The 25042-nt window shown below is 38.9% G+C and overlaps 1 protein-coding gene across 1 annotated transcript in view; it reads left to right on the top strand.

The window, feature by feature from the left end:
* Window positions 1-3551: 3551 nt before the first annotated feature.
* Window positions 3552-25042, top strand: part of LOC137024112 (myelin regulatory factor-like protein) — a 43731-nt gene continuing 22240 nt past the window's right edge. The window contains exons 1-11 of the mRNA XM_067391267.1: window positions 3552-3796; window positions 4373-4486; window positions 12258-12345; window positions 12449-12892; window positions 12979-13082; window positions 17352-17499; window positions 18721-18916; window positions 19003-19079; window positions 19185-19295; window positions 21905-21995; window positions 22460-22660. Coding sequence (XP_067247368.1) covers window positions 4441-4486; window positions 12258-12345; window positions 12449-12892; window positions 12979-13082; window positions 17352-17499; window positions 18721-18916; window positions 19003-19079; window positions 19185-19295; window positions 21905-21995; window positions 22460-22660 — 1506 coding nt within the window. The 5' untranslated portion in view covers window positions 3552-3796; window positions 4373-4440. The remainder of the gene's footprint in view (window positions 3797-4372; window positions 4487-12257; window positions 12346-12448; window positions 12893-12978; window positions 13083-17351; window positions 17500-18720; window positions 18917-19002; window positions 19080-19184; window positions 19296-21904; window positions 21996-22459; window positions 22661-25042) is intronic.

Genomic DNA, 25042 nt, shown 5'->3' with positions numbered 1-25042 from the left:
GCAGTTCATACCAAGGACGAAAAATGTAATAATCATTCTAATTCCATGAGAACAGGGAAGTCCACACCACAGCTATAATGATAGCAGCACAAAGAAATTATATCATTGGAATCACTTTCTGAACTATTTTTTTCCAGCTGATGAATGATAAAACATTGACAGCCAATCAGAAACCACCTGACTTTAAAGAGCTTGAGCATTTAAAGGATTAGTTCACTTTCAAATGAAAATTAGCCCAAGCTTTACTCACCATCAAGCCATCCTAGGTGTATATGACTTTCTTCTATCTGATGAACATAACTGAAGAAATATTAATAAATATTCAGACACATCCCAGCTTTATAATGGCAGTGAATAGAGTGCCCCAGGGATGACGCGTTTTTGTAGGCCAACCCGGAAGTTAGCGTCGCACGGGTTCCCTCGACTGAAAGCCTATTCTTTTTTCCCATAGACTTTTGGAAAATCGCAGAAAATAAGCTCTGTGTTTAACAAAGTGTTATGACACTTACACGTTTTGCCTATCAAGATAATCTTTACAAATTAACACAACATTTATAGATTTTGAAGCCTAAATAAAGTCGTCAGATATAAAAGGCTAACAGTAGGCTATAAACGGACTACAGCACACCATGGTCGTGGATCAACGTCGTCACCACCAAGCGTCCTCAAACTTTATTTAGAAAAAAACTATTTAAAAACACGCTCACTGATTATGATCTGCGCTGTGTATGAATACTTATCCACTTTTTCATGAGAAATGCTGTCCAAATGTCCTGTTTTTAATGATGACGTCTAAAGTCCCCGCCAAAGGAAGTAGTCCCTTTTAGTAATTTGTTAGCAACCGCCGAATTTAAGACACAGTAAAAGTTCACAAATCACAAGTGGGTTATAACCGGTGTGTTTTATGTCATAGATCAAAACGTGAAAGTATTTAGAGGCTTTGTTAACCACAGACCTTATTTCAGGCGATTTACCAAAAACCCATTCAAAAAACCCATAGACTTTAGGGCGTTGGAACTGGAAGTCATAAAATGCTAACTCGCTTCCGGGTTTTGCCTACAAAAACGCGTCATCCCTGTGGCACTCAATAGGGTTCACGAGTATGAGCTGATCCATCCATCATAAATGTGTACTCCACATGGCTCCGGGGGGTTAATAAAGGCCTTCTGAAGTGAAGCATTTGTGTAAAAAAAAAAAAAAAAAAGAAAAAAAATCCATATTTAATCAAGTTATGAAGTTAAATATTGAGCTTCCGTATGCTAACATATGGAGTTGGCCTACAAAAATATGTCAACCCTGCACCACCCTATTGTGATAATATTATATACAAAAACTGAGCAATGAATGCTCCCTTCATATTCTGTCAGGGATTTGTCATGTCCCGTTGCACTGCATCAAGTGTAGACAATATCAATAATTATATTGGGCTCTGTTGTCTTTTAGTGAGTCAAATTGTCCGCTTGCATTCGGTGTAGACTAACCACTACAACTAACATGTGTGAACTGATATTTGGCTAATTTTTACATTTGTGTTGGGTTTTGCTCAACTGCAGTTGAATATCTTGCAGTAAGTAAGACACGTTCTCTGTCCCAGAGGAAACCTAAAATACTATGTGGAGGATGCAAGATAATTTAATAATTATAATATGACCGCGCAGTGAACCTATGAAACTAATTAATATTTAAATAACTTTTGCTTTGTGCTGTTGGTCAGATAAAAGAAAAACAAACATAAGATAATTTTTCAGTGCACCAAAATGCCAAGTAAGTACAAAAAGTTTATAAACAATTTAAAGTTTAAACAACTTGCCCTTAATTAAGGCAACATATCTTTATAAGAATGGGTGCTTATGGAAATAATGTCACAGTGTCACAGGCAAAGAAGTGACTGCACAAAGCCATACCAACCACATCCCTAGTCTATCGAAAAACAAATACTTCCAAACAAGTCATTGGCATTTCAAGAGAAATGGTACCAAGACTTTCCATGGCTACATTACAGTCCATCAGTTAAAGGGGTCTTGTGTTTTTACTGCAGCAAATGTGTATCAAATCAGTACTTTTTAGGTCATAGAGCTGATGCTGCTTTCATTAGTACAGGGTTTAGATATTGGAGAAAAGCCATTGAAACATTTAAACACACAAGACCTCCCAAGCCCACCAACATTATGTTCATTATGAGTGCAGATCAGTCAAACCCAATCAGTGCCCATTTATCCAATGCATGAGATAAAAATATTGAAAAATATTGCTTGAGGAAAATTGTTAACACTGTACGGTATGTGGCAAAGCAGGGACAATGTAACACGGTTAGTAGATGTGGGAAGGAGGAGGCGGGAACCGGCGAACATTCAATAAAACTTTAATATAAAATAAACAAAACGAAAGTAATGCCGGCAGACCCTCGCAGACGTCAGCCGGCCACACAAACATAAAACATAAAATAATATCCAGGCCTGGTCCTCTCTCGTCCTTCACTGCAGTCGCTCCTCCTTTTATGCTCCCGGAGCTCCTCCGTGAGGGACTCAAGGCCGGTGCGCCTCCCAGGTGATGCTCATTAACACTCGCGCCACCGGCCTCGCGCCTTTCCCTCACAGCTCTCATCCGCCCTGGTCGCCACAGACAATCTTTAAAACCTGGAACACAACACCAAGCCGACGTTGACGAATTAGTAGCGACGAAAGCAGACAGCGGGGTTGGATCACGTCGGCAGCGTCTGGGTCCAAAGTTGCCGACACCAGCTTTCTGGGCATCTGAAAGTGTTAATTATCTTGCTGTCAACGGAGGCCTCACTAAGCCATCAGATTTTATCAAAAATATCTTTATTTGTGTTCTGAAGATGAACGAAGGTCTTATGGGTGTGGAACGACATGAGGGTGAGTAATTAATGATAGAATTTTCATTTTTGGGTGAACTAACCCTTTAATTTGAGGTAGTTTCCTAGGCGTTATTTTAATGGCAAATGTCGATGTATGCTGTAAGAATGTTGTATGTACATTAAGAAACAAGTTTAAAGGAAACCAAACGAAATCAAGTCCAATCTGCAGCTCCCTTATGGCCTTTCGTCCCAAGAACAGACACTTGGGAGAGCAGAGCCAACCATCCCAGGGAAAACCCCACAAAATATGAGTCGTCACAGGATTTTACTCTAGAATTCTCTTCTCTCATGAATAATGTGCCAGAACTTATAAACCAATCAGAATAGACTTCCATGATTGGCATGTCTGATTTCACTTATAGGGCACCAAATGAGCCAAAACCCTGGTAACTATATGATAAACTATATAACCATGAGGATTCTGTCTTGAATAGGTTCAAACTAGATATATTTGTTTCTCTCATTGTATTATTAATGCTGTTGAAGAACATTTTTGCTCGATTATTTGTTCCTGTCAAAACCATAGGTCCAGGAAATCATTGATCTATTTGCACAGAAACACACCCATTAGTCCCTTCAGCTCTCGCAGCACGTCTGTGTGCAATTACCTCATAAAGCAAAGCTTCCTTTATGGCCTCCTTCAGGTGTTTGCCCGGATGTGGGTGGATTTTGCCTCTAGGGTCAGTGAACAAAGTACATGCGAGACTGTGTAACAGCTGCCATTTTCAGTGAATAAGAATCTCTTTTTCTCTTTCGATTTACATTATTAATTATTATTGTAATGTAGGAATATATATGGGCCTTCACTAAAGACCATCTATCTGTGGTGTATATGGAGTAACTGATGGATTACACTTAAGCTGCTCGCTTTAATGGGTCGAAACCAAAAGAACCGATGTCTACATTTTGGGAGAAAAGGTAGAATCTTTTTTTGTATAAACTGGAAGAAAAAAAATAATTGAAATGTATTGCTATCAATCTAAGGGGATGGTCAGTTTAACTACATTTTTGTTGTCATGTATATTAAATTAGCAGGTAGTAGTAATGATTTTACAGTAATGGTTTTTGAATTGCACCTTACATTACATTATGAAGATTATGAAGCAAAACTGGCTGCCGCCATTCCAGTTCATGATCACTGTGAGCCTGTGTTAACAGGGCGTACATTTACAGTTTTGCCCTACGTTGATTTTAAAATGTTCAACTTTAGATATGACGCTATTCAATGATTACAACAGTATTATTGAAAAGTGTCATATTATGAGGTAGATCAGTATAAACTGAATGTACTTTGTGTGAGATCATACGATTGTTTGTCACATTACATTAGAAGCACAACGAAAAGAAAACGAATGCAGTCATGTGCTTGACACAAACAAGCTGTTGATCTTTCTCAGTTTCTCTGAATTGGGGAAAAGGTAAAGCGATTAGCATTTGGGTCAGTTCATGCTATCTCTCCATGTCTAAGATACCTGTCCTGTGTGTTTCATACAGGGATTTTACAGTAGTAGGTTTGAAATAAGCAGCAATAAAAGAAATTCAGGAGACCTGGAGCTGATCTAATGGATGTTCTTGGGGAAAATGAGGCACTGCAGCAGTTTTTTAATGGTAAGTCACCTACAGGACATTCACCTGATTTACCTCGGACCATATTTTTTTATGTTTTCTTGTCTTTTACCATAACTAAATGACATAATAATAATGCAATATAAAATATATTAATGCATAATTCATGTTCTTACATAGTGTAAATAATACATATACTGTAAACCATTGCATATTTGAATAATTTGGATACTGTAACTGTTTGCTTCTTAAAATGTATGTCACTATCAGTCGTAATTTCTGTCAAAATTACATAAGATTGAAATCTGGTCACAAACCAGGAATTTGTATTTATCATTCTATTCAAACAACCTACTGTAGTTTAAGAACTATAAATGTTAGTATTTCATGGAGGTTGTGTTTTATATGGTCTTCATGGCATTCCAAGCATGTAATCTACAGTATGAAGGTACAGTTCACCATATAGTTCAAGGCCACAGATCTATAAAACGAAATCAGAAGAGCAAACAGATCAAGGCCCATTATGTTAATACACACAAACGTTCACTGTCACCTTGTTGTTTCTATACAGCAGTGGTCGCCAACCCGTCGATCGCGATCGACCGGTCGATCTTTATCACTGTTCCAGTAGCTCGCGAAAATAACAGAAATATACAGTGAGGAAAATAAGTATTTGAACACCCTGCTATTTTGCAAGTTCTCCCACTTAGAAATCATGGAGGGGTCTGAAATTGTCATCGTAGGTGCATGTCCACTGTGAGAGACATAATCTAAAGAAAAAAATCCAGAAATCACAATGTATGATTTTTTTACTATTTATTTGTATGAGACAGTTGCAAATAAGTATTTGAACACCTGAGAAAATCAATGTTAATATTTGGTACAGTAGCCTTTGTTTGCAATTACAGAGGTCAAACGTTTCCTGTAGTTTTTCACCAGGTTTGCACACACTGCAGGAGGGATTTTGGCCCACTCCTCCACACAGATCTTCTCTAGATCAGTCAGATTTCTGGCTTGTCGCTGAGAAACACGGAGTTTGAGCTCCCTCCAAAGATTCTCTATTGGGTTTAGGTCTGGAGACTGGCTAGGCCATGCCAGAACCTTGATATGCTTCTTACAGAGCCACTCCTTGGTTATCCTGGCTGTGTGCTTCGGGTCATTGTCATGTTGGAAGACCCAGCCTCGACCCATCTTCAATGCTCTAACTGAGGGAAGGAGGTTGTTCCCCAAAATCTCGCAATACATGGCCCCGGTCATCCTCTCCTTAATACAGTGCAGTCGCCCTGTCCCATGTGAAGAAAAACACCCCCAAAGCATGATGCTACCACCCCCATGCTTCACAGTAGGGATGGTGTTCTTGGGATGGTACTCATCATTCTTCTTCCTCCAAACACGTTTAGTGGAATTATGACCAAAAAGTTCTATTTTGGTCTCATCTGACCACATGACTTTCTCCCATGACTCCTCTGGATCATCCAAATGGTCATTGGCAAACTTAAGACGGGCCTGGACATGTGCTGGTTTAAGCAGGGGAACCTTCCGTGCCATGCATGATTTCAAACCATGACGTCTTAGTGTATTACCAACAGTAACCTTGGAAACGGTGGTCCCAGCTCTTTTCAGGTCATTGACCAGCTCCTCCCGTGTAATTCTGGGCTGATTTCTCACCTTTCTTAGGATCATTGAGACCCCACGAGGTGAGATCTTACGTGGAGCCCCAGTCCGAGGGAGATTGACAGTCATGTTTAGCTTCTTCCATTTTCTAATGATTGCTCCAACAGTGGACCTTTTTTCACCAAGCTGCTTGGCAATTTCCCCGTAGCCCTTTCCAGCCTTGTGGAGGTGTACAATTTTGTCTCTAGTGTCTTTGGACAGCTCTTTGGTCTTGGCCATGTTAGTAGTTGGATTCTTACTGATTGTATGGGGTGGACAGGTGTCTTTATGCAGCTAACGACCTCAAACAGGTGCATCTAATTTAGGATAATAAATGGAGTGGAGGTGGACATTTTAAAGGCAGACTAACAGGTCTTTGAGGGTCAGAATTCTAGCTGATAGACAGGTGTTCAAATACTTATTTGCAGCTGTATCATACAAATAAATAGTTAAAAAATCATACATTGTGATTTCTGGATTTTTTTTTTTTTAGATTATGTCTCTCACAGTGGACATGCACCTACGATGACAATTTCAGACCCCTCCATGATTTCTAAGTGGGAGAACTTGCAAAATAGCAGGGTGTTCAAATACTTATTTTCCTCACTGTAAGTACAAAAATACATTACATTTCTCCAGTCTTTGTACTGTATTTTTGTATTTATTTTTGTTATTTTCTGGAACTATTGGGGCAGACAGATAAAGGTAAATAGCCCACATAATGTCCGAGTCTGTAAACGGCCGTTAACAAGAGGCCAGAGACGCTGAAGACGGACGCGAAGAGGAGAAAATTCTGTAGCAGGCAGAGCAGCTCACTGTTCACGATGCTCAAAATATACGAAGAAAATATAAATATTGAATTGGGGGTGAGGGATTAGGAATTCATCTCTAAAAGGAGATCAGTCTTCAGGAAGATTTCGATGGCAATGGCATTTTATTTTCCTCTTACTTCCGAATAAAGTAGCTAATTATTAGCGCATTTCAGCTTTGTTTACAGCGGTAACCAAGGAAACACTGTATCACTGCTGCTCCATAAGCGACACCTGCTGTCAGAGAGTGAATCTGCGTCTCATTCAGCCTGCTGGTTTTTTTTTTTTTTTCATGTCTTTTTTGTGTGCCTTTTTTTATAATTTCACAAAGATAAAGTCAGATCGTACTGTTTTTGCTTTAAATCCTTAAACTAAATCTAATTCAAATAAAAACCCTGCTGAAAAATCCAGCTAAAACCAGCCTAAGCTGGTTGACTGGTTTTAGCTGGTTTAAGCTGGAAGTTGCTGGTTTTAGCTTGTCTCCCAGCCTGGGTTAGCAGGTGTTCAGCTGGTTTAAGCTGGTCAAAAGTCAAAACCCCTCTAAAACCAGCTATGACCAGGCTAGGAGACCAGTTAAAACCAGCTATGACCAGGCTGGGAGACCAGCCAAAACCAGCTTGACCATCTTAGGCTGGTTTCAGCTTGATTTGTCAGGAGGGAAAACAACTGCTCATGCAACGTGCGTAGCATCTTTGTTTGGATTGTGATTAAAAAGCAGTGGTTCCCTCTAATTTGAAATGGCTATATATTTTTTGTTTATTATAATAATATTAATAATAAATATCTGCAACCAGTATCAGAATCAGCCAATTTACTTGTAAAAAATAATAAATAAAAAGGCTAAATAAATCAGAATCTACATTGACCACGAAAAAAATACTAAATACAATCTGGGCTGTCTTTTTCTATGAAGTAGATCTTGTCTTTAAAAAAGGTCGAGGTCAGGGATCTTGGGCTTAAAAAGGTTGGTGACCACTGCTATACAGTATATATTTTCTGGAATTTTAGAATTTAAATGTATTTTATTATACAGCCACAATATTAAAACCACTGACATGTGAAGAGAATAACATTGTTCATATCATTACAATGGCACCTGTAAAGGGGCGGGATATATTAGGCAACAATGAACAGTTCTTAAATTGTATGTTTTGGAAGCAGGAAAAATGGGCAAATATCTGAGTGATAAGGGCCAAATAGTGATGGATAGACTGCATCAGAGAAAGTGGTGATGATGACCCCTGTCCACCGTCAAATGTGCCTACAATGGGCATGTGAGCATTAGAACATGACTATGGAGCAATGGAAGAAGTTTGTCTGGTCTGAATAACCATGTTTATGTGGCAGGTGGTTTTAAAGGTGCTATAGAGGATGTTTTGTTTTATACATTTTTGCAATATTACTTGAAACTGTCTTTACTACTGACTATTTATTAGGTGCACTGAAAGGAATAATATCAATATACATCATCTGTGCACGAGATAGGGCCTTAAAAACCTCAGCCAATTTTTTGTGTGATCATCGCATAAATGATTGACCCTCTGGCTTGTCAATCACTGCCACTACGTTCCTTGTGAGAGACGTGCGCACTCCAGTAACTTTCCAGGAGGGGGGTTGTTCTTACTCATGCGCTCATTTCAAAAACTCAGTAGCAGTCTTTGGTTTCTCAGTCATCGAAAACATCCTTTATAGCACCTTTAATATTGTGGCGGATCAGTTTCTGGCTGCTATGAAGCTCTCTCAATCTTCTACTGATTGTTTAGTTTTGTACCATCATCATCTGTGTTTAATTTAAGTCAGTTGAATAATTGTCAAGTTCTTGTGTCATTTCCTGATATAAGTATCTCTGATATTATGATGATTGTGTGTTCAGCCTGTTTTGTCTTGCCGAGGCACCTCATGTTCAACCTTCTTATCCTCTAAGAGTGGCTTTTTTCTGAGATTTGTTTTGCAGTCCATTATCAGGTTGTTTGTCTGAAGTGTCAGTCAATACTTTAGTTATCTGGGATGGTGGCTTTTGGAAGCTGGTCTCTGGATCCGATCAGGTGTATTGTGAAAGGTTCTTCATGTCTCTCCTATTTTGACATTATTGTGATGTCCAGGTATTCGATGATTGGTGAGACATGCAGTGAGACATGATCATTTGAAATTTCTCAAAAGTGTCTAAGCCAGAAAGTCTGTATAGCATTTTGTCTACAGAGGTAGATGGTTGCAGTCAGTGTTAGGAATCTTGAACATAGAACTATACAACCTATTTCAAACATAAGAGCGATCAAAGCCATTTTTAATTGGAATGTGTAAGACTTCTGGGGCATGTTGCACCAGCTGGATGTAAAGTAAGGTGCAAGCCCTGTGCTGGGCTTAGTTGCGTCCAGCTTTTCAAAAAATATTTCTATCTGTTGCACCAATTAAATAAGTCGAAATTACGCCCAGTGCAGATGATGTGCATCCATGATAATTCATTCTAGCCCACTTATAGTTGAGATGCCATTCACGTAGTTATGGTTTACAAACTTCTAGTTAGTAATAATAAAGAACTGAATTGCTCATTAAAGTCACCGTGCCATCTGATTGTTACATGTTTGGTTTATTTGTTCATGTTTAAAGTCTCCCTCAGTCTCGGTTGGTTCTCGTTGATTGTAATGTGGTTTTTCTCCTGCTTTTTACCTTGTGTTTGATGATTAAAGTCTGCCTTCTAGAATTCTTCCTTGTTGTGTGCATTTTTAAGGACCATGTTACATAACACTGATTTCAATGCATAAACATGAGTCAGTGTTTTTATATCTGCAGTCTCTCTCCCTGTACATTCCTAAGTCATGTCACCTTTATTTATATAGCACTTTTTATAATACAGATTGTTTAAAAGCAGCTTTACCAGCTTTACCTATATGCATGTTTAATATGGATTACATTTTCCATTTAAATTTGTTCATTTAAAAGCAGACATTTTGGGTTACACTTTATTTCAAGGTGTCTTTGTTACACTGTAATTATACATTTAAGTACTGAGTAATATTAATTAACTACATGTACTTACCATAGGGTTAGGAGTAGGGTTTGATTTGGTTTAGGGTTAGTTGCATGTAATTATGCATAATATATAATTATTAATATAGTAACTACATGTAACAATGACACTAAAATAAAGTGTTGCCACATTTCACTTTCTATAGATATTTTTTTTTATGTCTGTGAGGCAAGTTTATATGGAGTTTCGGTTCAGAAAGCGCATGCTGTTTGCTTTTATTATTTTACAAAAGCACAATGTTTTGTTATTGTGAGTGCTCATAAATAAGACTCTTCACAGATTTAAAATATGTATTACTCTTATCTGTATGACCAAAAAATGTAGTATTTTAAGTGCAAGTGATTGCACATTTTACTAGGTTAATGTTAGAGCAAGTGGCCATGTAAAGTTGCATGTTTGAGATAAGCATTATTTGAGGTCGATGATTGATAGACGAGCATTTGGATGTCCTGTCTGATGTACTATAATTACCACATGGACCAGCTGTTAACGATCTGTCCGTCACAGACTACGTAACTTCGCCAATTTTTTTCCCCTGCGTCTAAGCGACTAATAAAATTTTGGTTAACTAAGCCTCTTCTCGTCGATTAATGGTTAGTCAACTATTAGGGGGCAGCCCTAAACAAGCTAGAGATGACAGTGGCAAGAAACCCAAACTTCATTAGGTGACAGAATGGAGAAAAAAAACCTTGGGAGAAACCAGGCTCAGTCTGTGGTCCAGTTATCCTCTGGCCAACAAACAAGCACAATGTGATTATGTTTCATTTGGCACCACAAGTCAGAAGTCAGTTGGAGGAACGAGGTAGCCCAGTGGAGCTAGAGGGATGATGGACAACGGTGAAATCGAGGGATTGATGAGCCACGGTGGAGCCGCAAGATCAGAGGGCCAAAGCAGAGTCATGGGTTTGGAAACTTTTGTCAGTGGAACTGGAGGGTTGAGGGGAGCTGGAGGAGCAGAAGGCTGAAGAGGGGTCATGGCCTGGTGACTGCACAAATTCAGTGGAGAAGGAAGGATGGGAATTGGAAAGTATTTTAGGTTGTTTATGCTGTTATAATGGGACAACATCATTTGTGTCCTGGAAATGGGAAGCCTCAGGTGCCGCTTCACTCACTGTCTCTTTGTGGAAAGGTGAAGAAGGCTCTTTTTCTCCTTCTCACTCATCTTTCCATGATTTCTTGAAAAAGTGTAATATAAAACTTTGTGCATCTTCCATTGTCATTGCATGTTAATGAACTCTCACGTGCAAAGAAAATGATAGTGTAGGCTATACAATTTTTTATTTTAAGGTATCAGGAATCTCTAGAGACTACAGGAGTGCAAAAACGAATCTCTGAATTTTTCCTGTTGTACCTAACTTGTAATGAACTGCGAACCCAAAACCAAGGTACATACCGAACCGTGGCTTCCGTTTACCGTTACACCCCTACTGTATAAGCTATCACATATAATGAGTGAATTGAGCATAAACATTACAGTTCATGTCCGCAGTAACAATTCATTCGCAGACATGAATCCTAAAAACTAATCCCATCCAAACAAGTCATGACTTTTCACTTTATGCCTACCTTTGTTTAGGGATAAGATTTAGTCTTAGACATGGAACTAGATGGTGCAACAGGTACACAAGACTGAAGGTGCATTTTACAGTGCAACCAGCCCATGGTGCCAGCCATTTCCAGTTATTTTAGCTATACAACAGTCTGTAAGGCTGCTTGATGTTGTTGCAAATATTAATTATGGTTAACTTATGGTAAACTGCAGAGTCGCACTTTATATTAGGTGCCTTTAACTACTATGTACTAACATTTAAATTAATCATTTGATACAGTACACTAATTGTGTACATTTTACATTGTACTTATATTTAAAATAAATAAATACCTGCATGTAATTACAGCTGTAAATAATTCTTGTAATCACATCTATAATTACACAATTGACCCTTCACTTACACCTTAACCCACCCTTAAATCTACCGAGAGAACCAATGAATAAAATTACTGAATAAAAGTTAATTCTGTTAATCATTTAATTAAATCAATTGTGTCTCTTCAGAAGACTTATATTAAACCACTGGATTAATATGGATTACGGTTGCCATCTTATATATTTTAAAGATAAACAAAAGTGAATCAGCATAAAGAAAATATGTAAATCCAACAGCAGACTGGTAGCATAACTCCAGAGCTCACTGCAGTCTGAAATCCGGTCCTGAGCTGCTATAGCACTTCATTCATCAAATTTATCACATGAGGTGAAATTTCAACAGTAGAAAGTATTTTAACATCATTTTTTTTTTTTTTTTTTTTCTTTTTTTTTCAGGCCAAGATGTGAGTGGTGTGTTGGAGAGTGCTGTAGTAGACACCAGTATTCTGGAACAGTATTTGAGCAATGAGACAGATCCCACTTTGTGAGTTTTTTTTTTTTTTCAGATATTCAAATTAACTTTCAAGTAAAGTCCACAGAATCTCTTCTTAATGTCCATTTGAGTACATGTTTTTCTCATTTCTTAGCATGTTACCCGAGTCGCCACCAGATTCAGGATCAGAACGTAGTTCTCCACCACAAATAGAAGAACAAAGCAGCCAGGACATGTATAGCCAATCAGAAGGCTCCTTCCCTCCACCTTGTTCCTTTAAAGACAGAAAACCAGAGCACTGTGGTGGTGCAGGACTTATGTATGATGTTGGCAGAACCCTTGGGAACCACATCAAAGCCGTTTCACCTGCTTCGGTACCTCAGTACTGTCTCAACACAGCTGAGAGTTACATACAGGCAACCACGTCCCATAATGCAAACATCCATGGTATCCCGCAGTATACTCAGTGCTCACCGATGGGTCTTTCAGCAGGACATATGCCAACTAATGTTGCTGCAGCCTCCTCATGTGTGCCCAATGCTATCCACCCAGAGACTGTGTACCCTTATATGCCCCCAAAACACGACCAACATATAGGGTAAGATACATGTGCTGCATGTGCTGTTTTGCTTCCTTATTAAGTTTATTCAGTATATTCACAGTCTGCAGTGCTTGCTTTAACAGAAATTTCTTACACAAAAATAAAAAAAGAAGAAGGTCAAACTCTTTTGATGGGCAGACAGAGCAGCGCATGTGCACCGACACGGTTTGGGCCAAACCGTCATTCTGTGAGTATTACATCATATGAAGTATATTTTACTCCTGTCTGAGGTGACCATGGTCTATTTTCCAGTCTATAAATGTTGCTTTGTAGCATTACATCTTGCAATATATTGGTCCGATTCAATGTAAAAGTTAACTTGATCAAGAAAATAACATTTGGTTGGCCAGACAAGGTCTGCCATTGAAATTATGAGGCAAAATAGTGAAATTGTCTACTATGTTACCTGTCAATTATGTTACTTTCATCAGCTACAGTGGCATGAACAAGTATGTGAACCCCTTGCAGAATCTGTGAAAATGAGAATTATTTTAATAAAATAAGAGGGATAATAAAAAATGCATGTTATTTTTTGTTTAGTACTGTCCTGAGTAAGATATTTTACATAAAAGATGTTTGCATTTAGTTCACAAGACAAAACAATAGCTGAATGTATTAAAATAACCCCATTCAAACATTCACTGATGCTCCAGAAGGAAACACGATGCATTAAGAGCCGAGGGGTGTAAACTTTTGAATTCAAATATCAAGGTAAATTGTACTTACTTTTTCTTCCGGGAAACATGCAAGTATCTTCTGTTGGTTCCGAAGGGCAGTACTAAATGAAAAACAATGATATTTAAATATAATAAGAAAAATTGTGACAACTTCATCCTGTTCAAAAGTTTTCACCCCTCGGCTCTTAATGCATCGTGTTTCCTTCTGGAGCATCAGTGAATGTTTGAACCTTTTTTAATAGTTGTGTTTGAGTCCCTCAGTCGTCCTCAGTGTGAAAAGATGAATCTCAAAATCATTCAGTCACTGCTGGAAAGGGTTCAAATATGCAAAAATGCTTGAAAACTGATGAATCTGCAGGAGCTGGAGGATTTTTCTGAAGAACAGAGCTCAGTTTAACTGCTCAGGACAAACAAGAGACTCATGAACAACCATCACAAAACATAAAAACAGTCGTGGATCATCAGGTAACCACACACAGTGCTGAGAATCAATGGTTCACATACTTATGAATGGGGTTATTTTAATACATTCAGCTATTGTTTTGTCTTGTGAACTAAATGCAAACATCTTTTATGTAAAATATCTTACTCAGGACAGTACTAAACAAAAAATAACATGCATTTTTTATTATCCCTCTTATTTTATTAAAATAATTCTCATTTTCACAGATTCTACAAGGGGTTCACATACTTTTTCATGCCACTGTATGTTACTGTCATTGTTAACTATGTTTTGACTGATTTTTTACATTTTAAATATATATACTTTAATACTTACTTCAGGATATAGTTACTTCAGGGTATAGTTTAAATCCACATGGACTAGAGTTTTGCATGACATTCTTAAAACTATCAAAATGATCTGTAAAGTAACACCAGCCAAAATAGTGTTCGAGGTTTCACGCCTATATAAATGCATGGCCTAGTGGCCAATCTTCACTGATTTTACATTCCATCAGTAAGAGTAGAGTGTGAAGGTTAAATTATCAGAGCAATAGCATTGTACATTAAATATTGCAATCCACACAACATAATGGGAGACATATCTGAGCCCTGCTGGCTCTTCTGTGACCAGGACAGCAAGTCTTTGTGGTGTATCAAGTGATATGGTATCCTGGGTAATGTTGGCTTACCACCATGTAGAAAAAAACATATCCAACAGGAGTAAATGTTGACACAAAAAGAAGATGTCTAAAAGTGATGCCCAGGTACTGGATTGTATCCAAAAAACAACATGTTCTCCAACCAATACGACCATATAGGTCGTTTGTCACTTCCCTGAAATACGACTCATAGGAGCGTTTACTAAAGTGGCGCCCCTATCGACAACAGGACACTTTCATTTTAATTCATGAAATACGACCCATAGGAGCATTTGCTTTCATTTTAATGCATTGTTCCCTTTTATCTGCATCAGGTTTTGGTTTTCGCATAGCTCAGCTGGTAGAGCATTGCAATAACAAGATGCAATCATGTGATCATGCGATCGTGGGTTCGATCCCAGGGAACACATGTGCTCATAAAGTTTAAATGCACTATAAATCACTAAGGTTAGGTTTAGGGATGGGGTATGTGTGGTCATTAATAAATGAACATATATTTTGATTGGTAATGACAGTCATACGTCATTTCATGACGACAGACGTAACACGACACTGTCATTATTTTTACGCCCACTAGAGGGCACATGACTTCAAAACGTAAATATAGGTCGTAATATGGTGCTTAAAAAACTACCTATAGGGTTGTTTTTTTTTGGAGGACAGTCTTCCAAAAAAAATAAAACCACAGTTGTCAAACTCATTGAATGAAATGTGTACCTTGACACTCCTGGGGGGTATTCCAGAAAGCAGGGTTAACTTACTGTCACATATACCCTGAACTCTTGGTTGATTAACCCAAACCTTGCTTACTCGAGGTATGCTGGTTCCAAAAATGCGTCCGAGAGTAAGTTCAGCCAACCCAGAGTATGTTCCCGGTTAACACACAAGACATTCTCAACAGAGCGACGAATCGATGATTCACCATGGAAACAGACGCTAAGAAAATGCGCGCCGTTCTACTTTATTCTTCTTCTTTTGTTTAATGGCGATTTACATAACCTACTTGGTGCACATCACCACCTATTGGTTGGTTGTGCAATAATTTTTTAATCTTAATATTGTTTGTTTGATGCTAATTATTTAATATATATCACATATATGATATGTATTTTATTATAGAAATTATAGCATAGAAAATGTCCTGTTATAAAGGATAAAAAGCAGATCCATGTGTGAGATAAAATAAATTAATAAATTAATAAATTAAATAAATTAATTAATCCATGTGTGACAATAAAATAAATTAATATATTAGAATTGAATAAACATTTATATATTGTATAATATAACATTGTGTATATAACTGTAACTATATAACAAATTTAGATACATTAATATAACCATATTGATCATATAACATGCATCTGATATCCTCTTAAGCTAACTAACCCTTGAACATAACCTACTCCGGAGCAGGTTATGTTCAGAGAGCAAGTTGCTATGGCTACTTATATACCCTAAAAGTTACCTCCGTATTTGGAACCGAAAGTTGAGGTTATCCGCTTACTTACTCTTAAACATACCCAGGTATGTCACATAACCTGCTTTCTGGAATACCCCCCTGTTTCCACCAAAACTGTTTGTTGGAAGCTCCACAGGGTCAACATTCACTGTCAAGCTGCAATAGCCAAACTTTTGGTCACTCGTGGTGCCAACAGTGCAAATCTTGGGCTGTGGACATTGTGAAACATGTTTTGTTCTCTGATGAGTCCACCTTCTCTGTCTTTCCCACATCCGTGGGAGTTACAGTTTGGAGAAGCCCAAAAGAGGCTTAACACCCAGACTGTTGTGTGTCCAGAGTGAAGAAAAGGGGTGGATCAGTGATGCAATATCATGGCATTCCCTACTGTGCTTGATGGGTGTATCACTGCCAAGGACTACCAAACTATTCTGGAGGACTATGTGCACCTAATGGTTTAACATTGTTCCCTAAAGGAGGTGCCATGTATCACGATGATAATGCCCAAAAGCACACCACAAGACTTGTGACAGAATGGTTTGTTGAACATGAAAGTGAAGCTGAACATCTCCCATGTCCTGCACATTGACAAGATACTGTTCAGCTACAGCTACTGTTCTGGAAGAGGAATGGCTCAAAATCCCTCTGGCCATTGTGAAGGATTTCTATCTGATGAAATTATCCTGTATTGGCTGCAAAAGAAGGACCTACACCATACTAATGAATGACTGGTCTAAAACCTGGTGTTTCAGTTTCATTGTACAACCCCTATAGATTTATGATAAAATGTTCTTGTCCTTAATGACCATGCTGTGAATTTACACAAATATCTGCAAAACATAACATTCTTAGGAGTTTTTTTAAAGCAATCACTGTAAACCGACACCAATAGTTGTTTTATTGAGAAAACATATTGTTTTTTCACTTTTCTGCTGATGTGAATTGTACCCTGAATTATAGAATGACTCTATCTCTAAATATGTTTTATATCCTTCTGCTGGGTGGACTCATATTCTGAAGCTGAAGTCTGTGCTTATCATACACTATGCTATTTTCTGTGAAATCTGTCAACTCAGACTGTGCCTAAATTGCACATTGTTTCTGACTCTTGGCAGCTAGCGTCGACTTATTCAGACTGCAATTAAGTCATGTAGTATATTCCAGCCTAAACATATCATTTTGTGTATATCTTTGCTTAATGTCTGTGTTGTTTTCAGGTTCAGAGAGTGGATCATATGAAGCACAGTCTTATGACAGTGATGCCACTGGTGGAAGTCCAGCAAGCAGTGTGCACCAGCTGCTCACATGGGACCAGTATCAGCCCAGTCAGTGGTGCTCTCTCCACAACAGCAGATCTGAAACGCTGTGAGTAGCTACCAAGACTTTCTTTCTTTCTTTCTTTCTTTCTTTCTTTCTTTCTTTCTTTCTTTCTTTCTTTCTTTCTTTTTTTTGTGGTAATTGCCTTTAAAATGACTTAAAATACATAAATAATAACAATGAGGCAATAATAGTTGGTTCAAATAAAGCATCAAAAGCAAGTAATTGTATAGTTTTATTGAACAACACTGTTAAAATACATAATGTAATAATACATAACAAACATAATTCAACTTATGTTACACACTTAATACTATGTATTATAACAAATGCCTGAAGAGGGCACCAACAGCTTGGTGATTGTTGTTGTTACACTTTACAGCATGATCAAATCCCTGTTTAATATTGGCCAAAAAAAACAATTAATTCAAATGCCCACTTAATCTTTATTATTTGGCCATTTCTTTACAATAGAAATGCTTCAACCACTGTAATTTCTTGAATAAGAATATGTGGACATCTAAACATTCAAACTCAGGGTGAGGTTTTAAATTTTTTTAGAAATTGCAATGTAAGTTCGATCTAAGTTTGTGTGGAGACGAATTTACTGTGAACAGAGCCGCTGTAACCTGCACTCATCTAAATAATAAAAGCGTTGCTTTTAAATTAATTTTGTCCAGTGGTTAGTTCACAGCAGTAACAGTGCCTTTATAAGTGCAATTTTTTATACTCTTATTACATGTATGCATCATCATATGCATGCAAATTCAGTTATAATAATAATACTAATAAAAATAATAATAGGATGTTACCAAATGCTGCAACTAAAACAACGTATTTACACTGCAGTTACAATTGTATAAAAAATTCTGAGATTATATAGATATAAAAGTATTTTTTTTATTTATGAAATGATACCTTAAATATTACATTTTTATCTGTCAGTAGGTGGTGAGTGAGTCATTTATTCATCTGACTGATTAATTCAGGAAAGAAGCAAGTGACTGTCTTTATGAAAGGATCACTAAATCATTGATTGGTTAATAAACTCTGATTAATTCAGGAACAAAACACCACTGTGTTACTCAGACACACACAACAGTTCCACTGTGGCTTTGTTTACAAATATTTTTCGTTGGCAAAAGCAAACAATATTTACAATACTGTGCCTAAAATGTAAATCACAATATTCACAAAAAAAACTGCACGCTTGCCCATGTGATCATGCATTTATTATTAGTAGACATCTTATACCCCTTTTTTGTGTAGACCACCTCCAGGTTACCATGTAGACACTGATAAGGGCTTCAGCTACTCCACAGCTGATGAAGCCTTTGTCTGCCAGAAGAAGAACCACTTCCAGGTGACGGTTCACATAGGGATGGTTGGAGATCCCAGATTTGTCAGAACCCCAGCAGGTCTTATGCCCGTGGAGAGCTTCCATGTGAAGGTGTTTGGGGTCAAGGTAGTGACAACATGGCTGAAAAACCTTATGGAAACATTTATGATCTGAATGCAGATGTTTTTTTGACGCTTTAACCCATTTTGTAGCTTGAAGCACAGAATCATTTCATCACCATCGAGCAGTCTCAGTCGGATCGCAGCAAAAAGCCTTTTCTGCCGGTCAGGTGAGTATCAGGATACTTAAAACTATGCATGTGGAAAAACTAAAACTGTTTATAATGTGTATTTTATCCTGGTTTTTGGTTGTTGTTTTTTTCCATTTCTTTTAGAGTAAATTTGCCAGGAGACAAAATCACCAAGGTGACATTAGGACGCTTACACTTTAGTGAAACTACGGCGAATAACATGAGGAAAAAGGGCAAACCCAATCCTGATCAGAGGTTAGTTACACAGTCGCTATCATCTCTCAATGCAATTTTAGTCAAATTTGCTCAATAAAGTTTTTCTAAAGGTCTAACATTTGGACATACAAAGTTTACCATTTTACGAGTTAGAAACAAGAGGTTACCAACAAAGATCCAGTGAAATCTGGACTAAACAATTAGCACTTTCATGTACAGTTTTATTAGATAAGCAACATTCACTTTTGCAGGCCAATCCTTAATATTTCATGATTTCTGGTCAGGTGTTTGGTTATCTGTAGTGATTCTAAGAGAAAATCAAGCTTACAAGAGCTGATAAAGAGAGACTGTCCTCCAAAAAAATGACCCTATAGGTTGTTTTTCAAGCACCTTATTACGACCTATATTTACGTTTTAAAGTCATGCGCCCTCTGGTGGGCGTAAAAATAATGACAGTGTCGTGTTACGTCTATCGTCATGAAATGACGTATGACTGTCATTACAAATCAAAATGCAATGTGAAAAGTCGGGACACTGTACAAATTGTGAATAAAAACAATGCAATGATGGGGAAGTTTAGATAACATAGATAACATATCAAATGTTTAAACTGAGAAAATGTATAATTTTAAGGGAAAAAATAAGTTGATTTTAAATTTTACCACACATCTCAAAAAAGTTGTCACTGTGTGGCATCCCCTCTTCTTTATATAACAGTCTGCAAACGTCTGGGGACTGAGGAGACAAGTTGCTCAAGTTTAGGAGTAGGAATGTTGCCCCATTCTTGTCTAATACAGGCTTCTAGTTGCTCAACTGTCTTAGGTCTTCTTTGCCGCATCTTCCTCTTTATGATGCACCAAATGTTTTCTATGGGTGAAATATCTGGACTGCAGGCTGGCCATTTCAGTACCCAGATCCTTCTTCTACGCAGCCATGAGGTTGTAATTGATGCAGTATGTGGTCTGGCATTGTCATGTTGGAAAATACAAGGTCTTCCCTGAAAGAGACGACGTCTGGATGGGAGCATATGTTGTTCTAGAACTTGGATATACCTTTCAGCATTGATGGTGCCTTTCCAGATACCACATGCACTCATGCAACCACATACCATCAGAGATGCAGGCTTCTGAACTGAGCGCTGATAACAACTTGGGTTGTCCTTGTCCTCTTTAGTCCGGATGACATGGCGTCCCAGTTTTCCAAAAAGAACTTCAAATTTTGATTCGTCTGACCACAGAACAGTTTTCCACTTTGCCACAGTCCATTTTAAATGAGCCTTGGCCCAGAGAAAACACCTGCGTTTCTGGATCAAGTTTAGATATGGCTTCTTTTTTTACCTATAGAGTTTTAGCCAGCGACAATGTTTTCTGGAAGTATTCCTGAGCCCATGTTGTGTTCCATTACAGTAGCATTCCTGTATGTGATGCAGTGGGCCCGAAGATCACGGGCATCCAGTATGGTTTTCCGGCCTTGACCCTTACGCACAGAGATTGTTCCAGATTCTCTGAATCTTTGGATGATATTATGTACTGTAGATGATGATAACTTCAAACTCTTTGCAATTTTTCTCTGAGAAACTCCTTTCTGATATTGCTCCACTATTTTTCATTTGGTGATCCTCTGCTCATCTTGACTTCTGAGAGACACTGCCACTCTGAGAGGCTCTTTTTATACCCAATCATGTTGCCAACTGACCTAATAAGTTGCAAATTGGTCCTCCAGCTGTTCCTTATATGTACATTTAACTTTTCCAGCCTCTTATTGCTACCTGTCCCAACTCTTTTGGAATGTGTAGCTCTTATGAAATCCAAAATGAGCCAATATTTGGCATGACATTTCAAAATGTCTCACTTTCAACATTTGATATGTTATCTATATTCTATTGTGAATAAAATATAAGTTTATGAGATCTGTAAATGATTGCATTCCTTTTTTATTCACAATTTGTACAGTGTCCCAACTTTTTTGGAATTGGGTTTGTATTTCCATTTAGCAAAACTCTTTTTTTATTAACGACTACACCCACCCCACCCAGTTGATACAGTTATCAACGCAGTTGAGAATGAGAGAGAATAAGCATATGTGAATTAGCCTACCTGAGTCTGTGCGTCTCTCATGGCAGCAGTGTCTCTACTAATAGCGAAACTATTTGTTTATCTACCTCAAGAACCACACAGTTATTACCTCCCTGGTGAGAAATGTCATGTAGCTTTTAAGTTGCTAAACTATTTTACTGATTAAATAATCAGAGCAGTGCTGACAAAACATTTCTGTGCGAGTGTGTGTCCATACATAAAATATACAAAAATCAACTAATTTCCAATATAAAAATTATAAATCAGTATCTGGTGTGGCCACTAGCCGCTTTAGTAGTAAATACCAGAGTACATCTCATCCTCATGGACTGCACCAGATTTGCCAGTTCTTGATGTGAGATGTTACCCCACTCTTCCACCAAGGCATTTGCAAACTCTCGAACATGTCTGGGGGGACATGTTTTTACATGTTTGGCAATAGGGGGATCACATCATTGTTACCAATTTCACTCATGATGAGTTTGCATCCATTAAATTTATTGACTGAAAACTGCAATACTACTTGACCATTTAATGGTAACTAGCTGTACTGTATGTTATTATGCTTGATAGGTACTTTATGATGGTGGTTGGTCTGTACGCTACTGTGAAAGAAGACAGTTTTCTGCTGGTTGCAAATGTTTCTGAAAGAATCATTGTCAGGGTAAGTCTTCCTGCTGTTGTACCATAACCCTGGGCTGGACTGCAGTCCTTAAGAATTAAAAAGCAACTAAATTACGTATATAGCGATAAATCTCCTTGTAGAATCCATCTCCCTGCTGAAAAAAACAGCATATGCTGGTTAGGTGTGTTTTGAAGCATGGAAGCTGGTTTGAGCTGGTTTATGCTGATCCTTAGCTGGTCATGAGCTGGTTTAAGCTGGTCCTAAACAACTAGCTCCAGCTCAGGACCAGTTTATGGTCCTTGCTGTCATTACCAGTGGCCGAATTTGTGTACACGATATACTAATTCACAGCCTCAGAGCTAGGGAGCTGATTAAGACAATGTGTATATGACAGTGTAAACAACAGCTAAATACCCCTTTTATTTAAAAGCTGTGTGTGTGTCAGTGTGTCTTGATGGTGTACAAAAGTGGTTCTCAAACTTTTATCATTTCTCCATCTAAAGGCCTCCAATCCAGGTCAGTTTGAGAATGATAGTGACGTGCTCTGGCAAAGAGGACAGATCCCAGAGTCTGTGGTGTGTCACGGGAGGATCGGCATCAACACAGACAGCCCCGATGAGGCTTTGGTGGTTTGTGGGAACGCCAAGATAATGGGCAACGTCATGCATCCCTCAGACAGAAGGGCCAAACAAAACATTCAGGAAGTGAGTGTGTCTTTGATAGTTAATAAAAAGACAAATTGAACAAGATTATACAAAGGTTAAGACAGCAGTGTTAATGGCTTTTCCAAATGGGCTCAAATCCAAATTTCCAAATGTTTACACCAGTATTAATCTCTGTCTTGAGAGATCCAATCAGTCCCTATTCCAGTTCCAATCAGGTAAATTAGCGTAATAGTAAAATTCTGCAGGTACTGCACTATAGTACTCAATAGTAACTGCAGAGGGTAGCACTTTATTTTACAGTACGTGTACTTTCCTGGTACATATATAGTAATTATGTTGTACATACAAGTAAAAGAGTGGTAACACAAGGTACTTACCTGACATGGAATGGTATGTACATGGAAACCAATAAGAAACACTGCTGTACTTTCCGATGGTACATACATGGTAACTACTTTGTACCTATAGACAAGTGTTGGGTAATAACGTCACGGTTACAAAGGTAACCCTCGTTCCCTGAAGGAGGGAACGGAGACGTACGTCGGACAGACCGACGAATAGGAATCTCGCTAGAGAGGCCAATCTACTTCGAGTGTAACTAAAACGAGCCAATGCACATTGGCATACAATCATATGCATCAGCTGCTCGCCTCGCAGCGCGGGTATATAATGAGCAGCAGGTGCGTTGCATCTTTAGGTTTTCGCTGAGGAGCCGAACCGGATAGGCGGCAGCATCAGCGGGGTACAGCGACTGTGGCGATGGGACGTACGTCTCCGTTCCCTCCTTCAGGGAACGAGGGTTACTTTTGTAACCGAGACGTTCCCATTCAGTCGGTCACGTTCGACGTACGTCGGACAGACCGACAAATAGGAATCCCTACCAAAGCGCCACAGGAGCTGCCCCCTTCCAGCGCTCTGTTGTAAGCCACCTGAACCCCCTTGCCTGAGGATGGTGGGACAGGGCTAACACAGAGAGAGTCTATCACTGCTGTTCCCCAAAACCCATTCAGTGAGACTATTGGATAATGCTGGGAAAGCGTACCCTTTTGCTGGGAAAGGAACGCTGCGGAAGCCACATCCTTCTCCGAAGGAGTTATGTGGAGAAGTACATATGGACTAACCCTGTAGGGCTGTGCTACATATGAAAGAGCTGGGGTGACTCCAACCCGATGAAGGATAGGTTCTCCCAGAGGGAAAGACACGGGCTTCGTTTAGGAGCAACCATGGAACCAAGCATATGGGATCCCCGTAGGGTCACACATATGGAACCCAGCCTAAACCCGGTTCTCAAGGATACAACGGAGTATAGGCCTGGCGCCAGACGCTCCGCCACGTCGGCTGCCTAAGGGATATCGGAGGACTCGACAGGGTCTGCCTTGTGGCGAGAACACGGGAGGAGACCGGCTCGACACGAAGGCTATAGTATCTAGCGAACGTGTTAAGTGTCGCCCAGCCCGCAGCTCTACAAATGTCTGTCAGCGAGGCGCCACGAGCCAGCGCCCAGGAGGATGCGACACCTCTCATGGAGTGAGCATGCAACCTGAGCGGGTAGGGCACGCCCTGAGCTTAGTAAGCCAGGGCGATGGCATCCACTATCCAGTGGGACATCCTCTGCTTGGAGACAGCCTTTCCCTTCTGCTGGCCTCCATAACAGACAAAGAGCTGGTCTGAGGTCCTGAGGCTTTGGGTTCTATCTATGTACAGTCGCAAAGCGCAAACTGGACAGAGTAAAGCCAGGGCTGGGTCTGCCTCCTCCGAGGGCAGCGCTTGCAGGCTTACCACCTGGTCCCTGAAGGGAGTGGTAGGAACCTTGGGCACATAGCCAGGCCGGGGTCTTAGTACCACGTGGCTATCACCCGGCCCGAACTCCAGGCACGATTCGTCGACCGAAAATGACTGCAGGTCCCCTACCCTCTTGACAGAGGCCAATGCCACCAGCAGCAAAGTCTTCATAGACAGAATCTTTAAGTCTGCTGACAGCAAAGGCTCAAAGGGAGCAATCTGAAGTGCTCTCAGCACCAGAGTGAGGTCCCAAGAGGGTATGGAGGGGGGACGAGGAGGATTTAACCCTCTACCGCACGCATTATGATAAATCTATAAAAAAAAAATATTTGACTCTTTTCCTTTTCTTAGAATGGCTTAACTTAAAGTGCTGTAAAAAAAAAATTGGAAAAAAATATTATTTTAAGGTACTTTATGATACATTGCCATATGGCAACAACGTACAATAGTGGAAAAACTTAGAATAAGTATAAGTGTATATAGTTCATATTTTTCCTCAGAAATGTTGTTTGTATTGAATCAATTAGTGCTATTATCAATTTTAGCAGTAATTATAAACAATACCTTATACTTATTTTCCAACATCTTGTGTTTTTCCATTCTCTTTTGCTGAATAATGCTTTATATTCTTTAAATTTC

The sequence above is a fragment of the Chanodichthys erythropterus genome, chromosome 8 (assembly GCF_024489055.1).
Source record: "Chanodichthys erythropterus isolate Z2021 chromosome 8, ASM2448905v1, whole genome shotgun sequence".
Lineage (NCBI taxonomy): Eukaryota > Metazoa > Chordata > Actinopteri > Cypriniformes > Xenocyprididae > Chanodichthys > Chanodichthys erythropterus.
The sequence above is the reverse complement of the archived record's forward strand: the minus strand, read 5'-3'. Positions and strand labels throughout refer to the sequence as shown.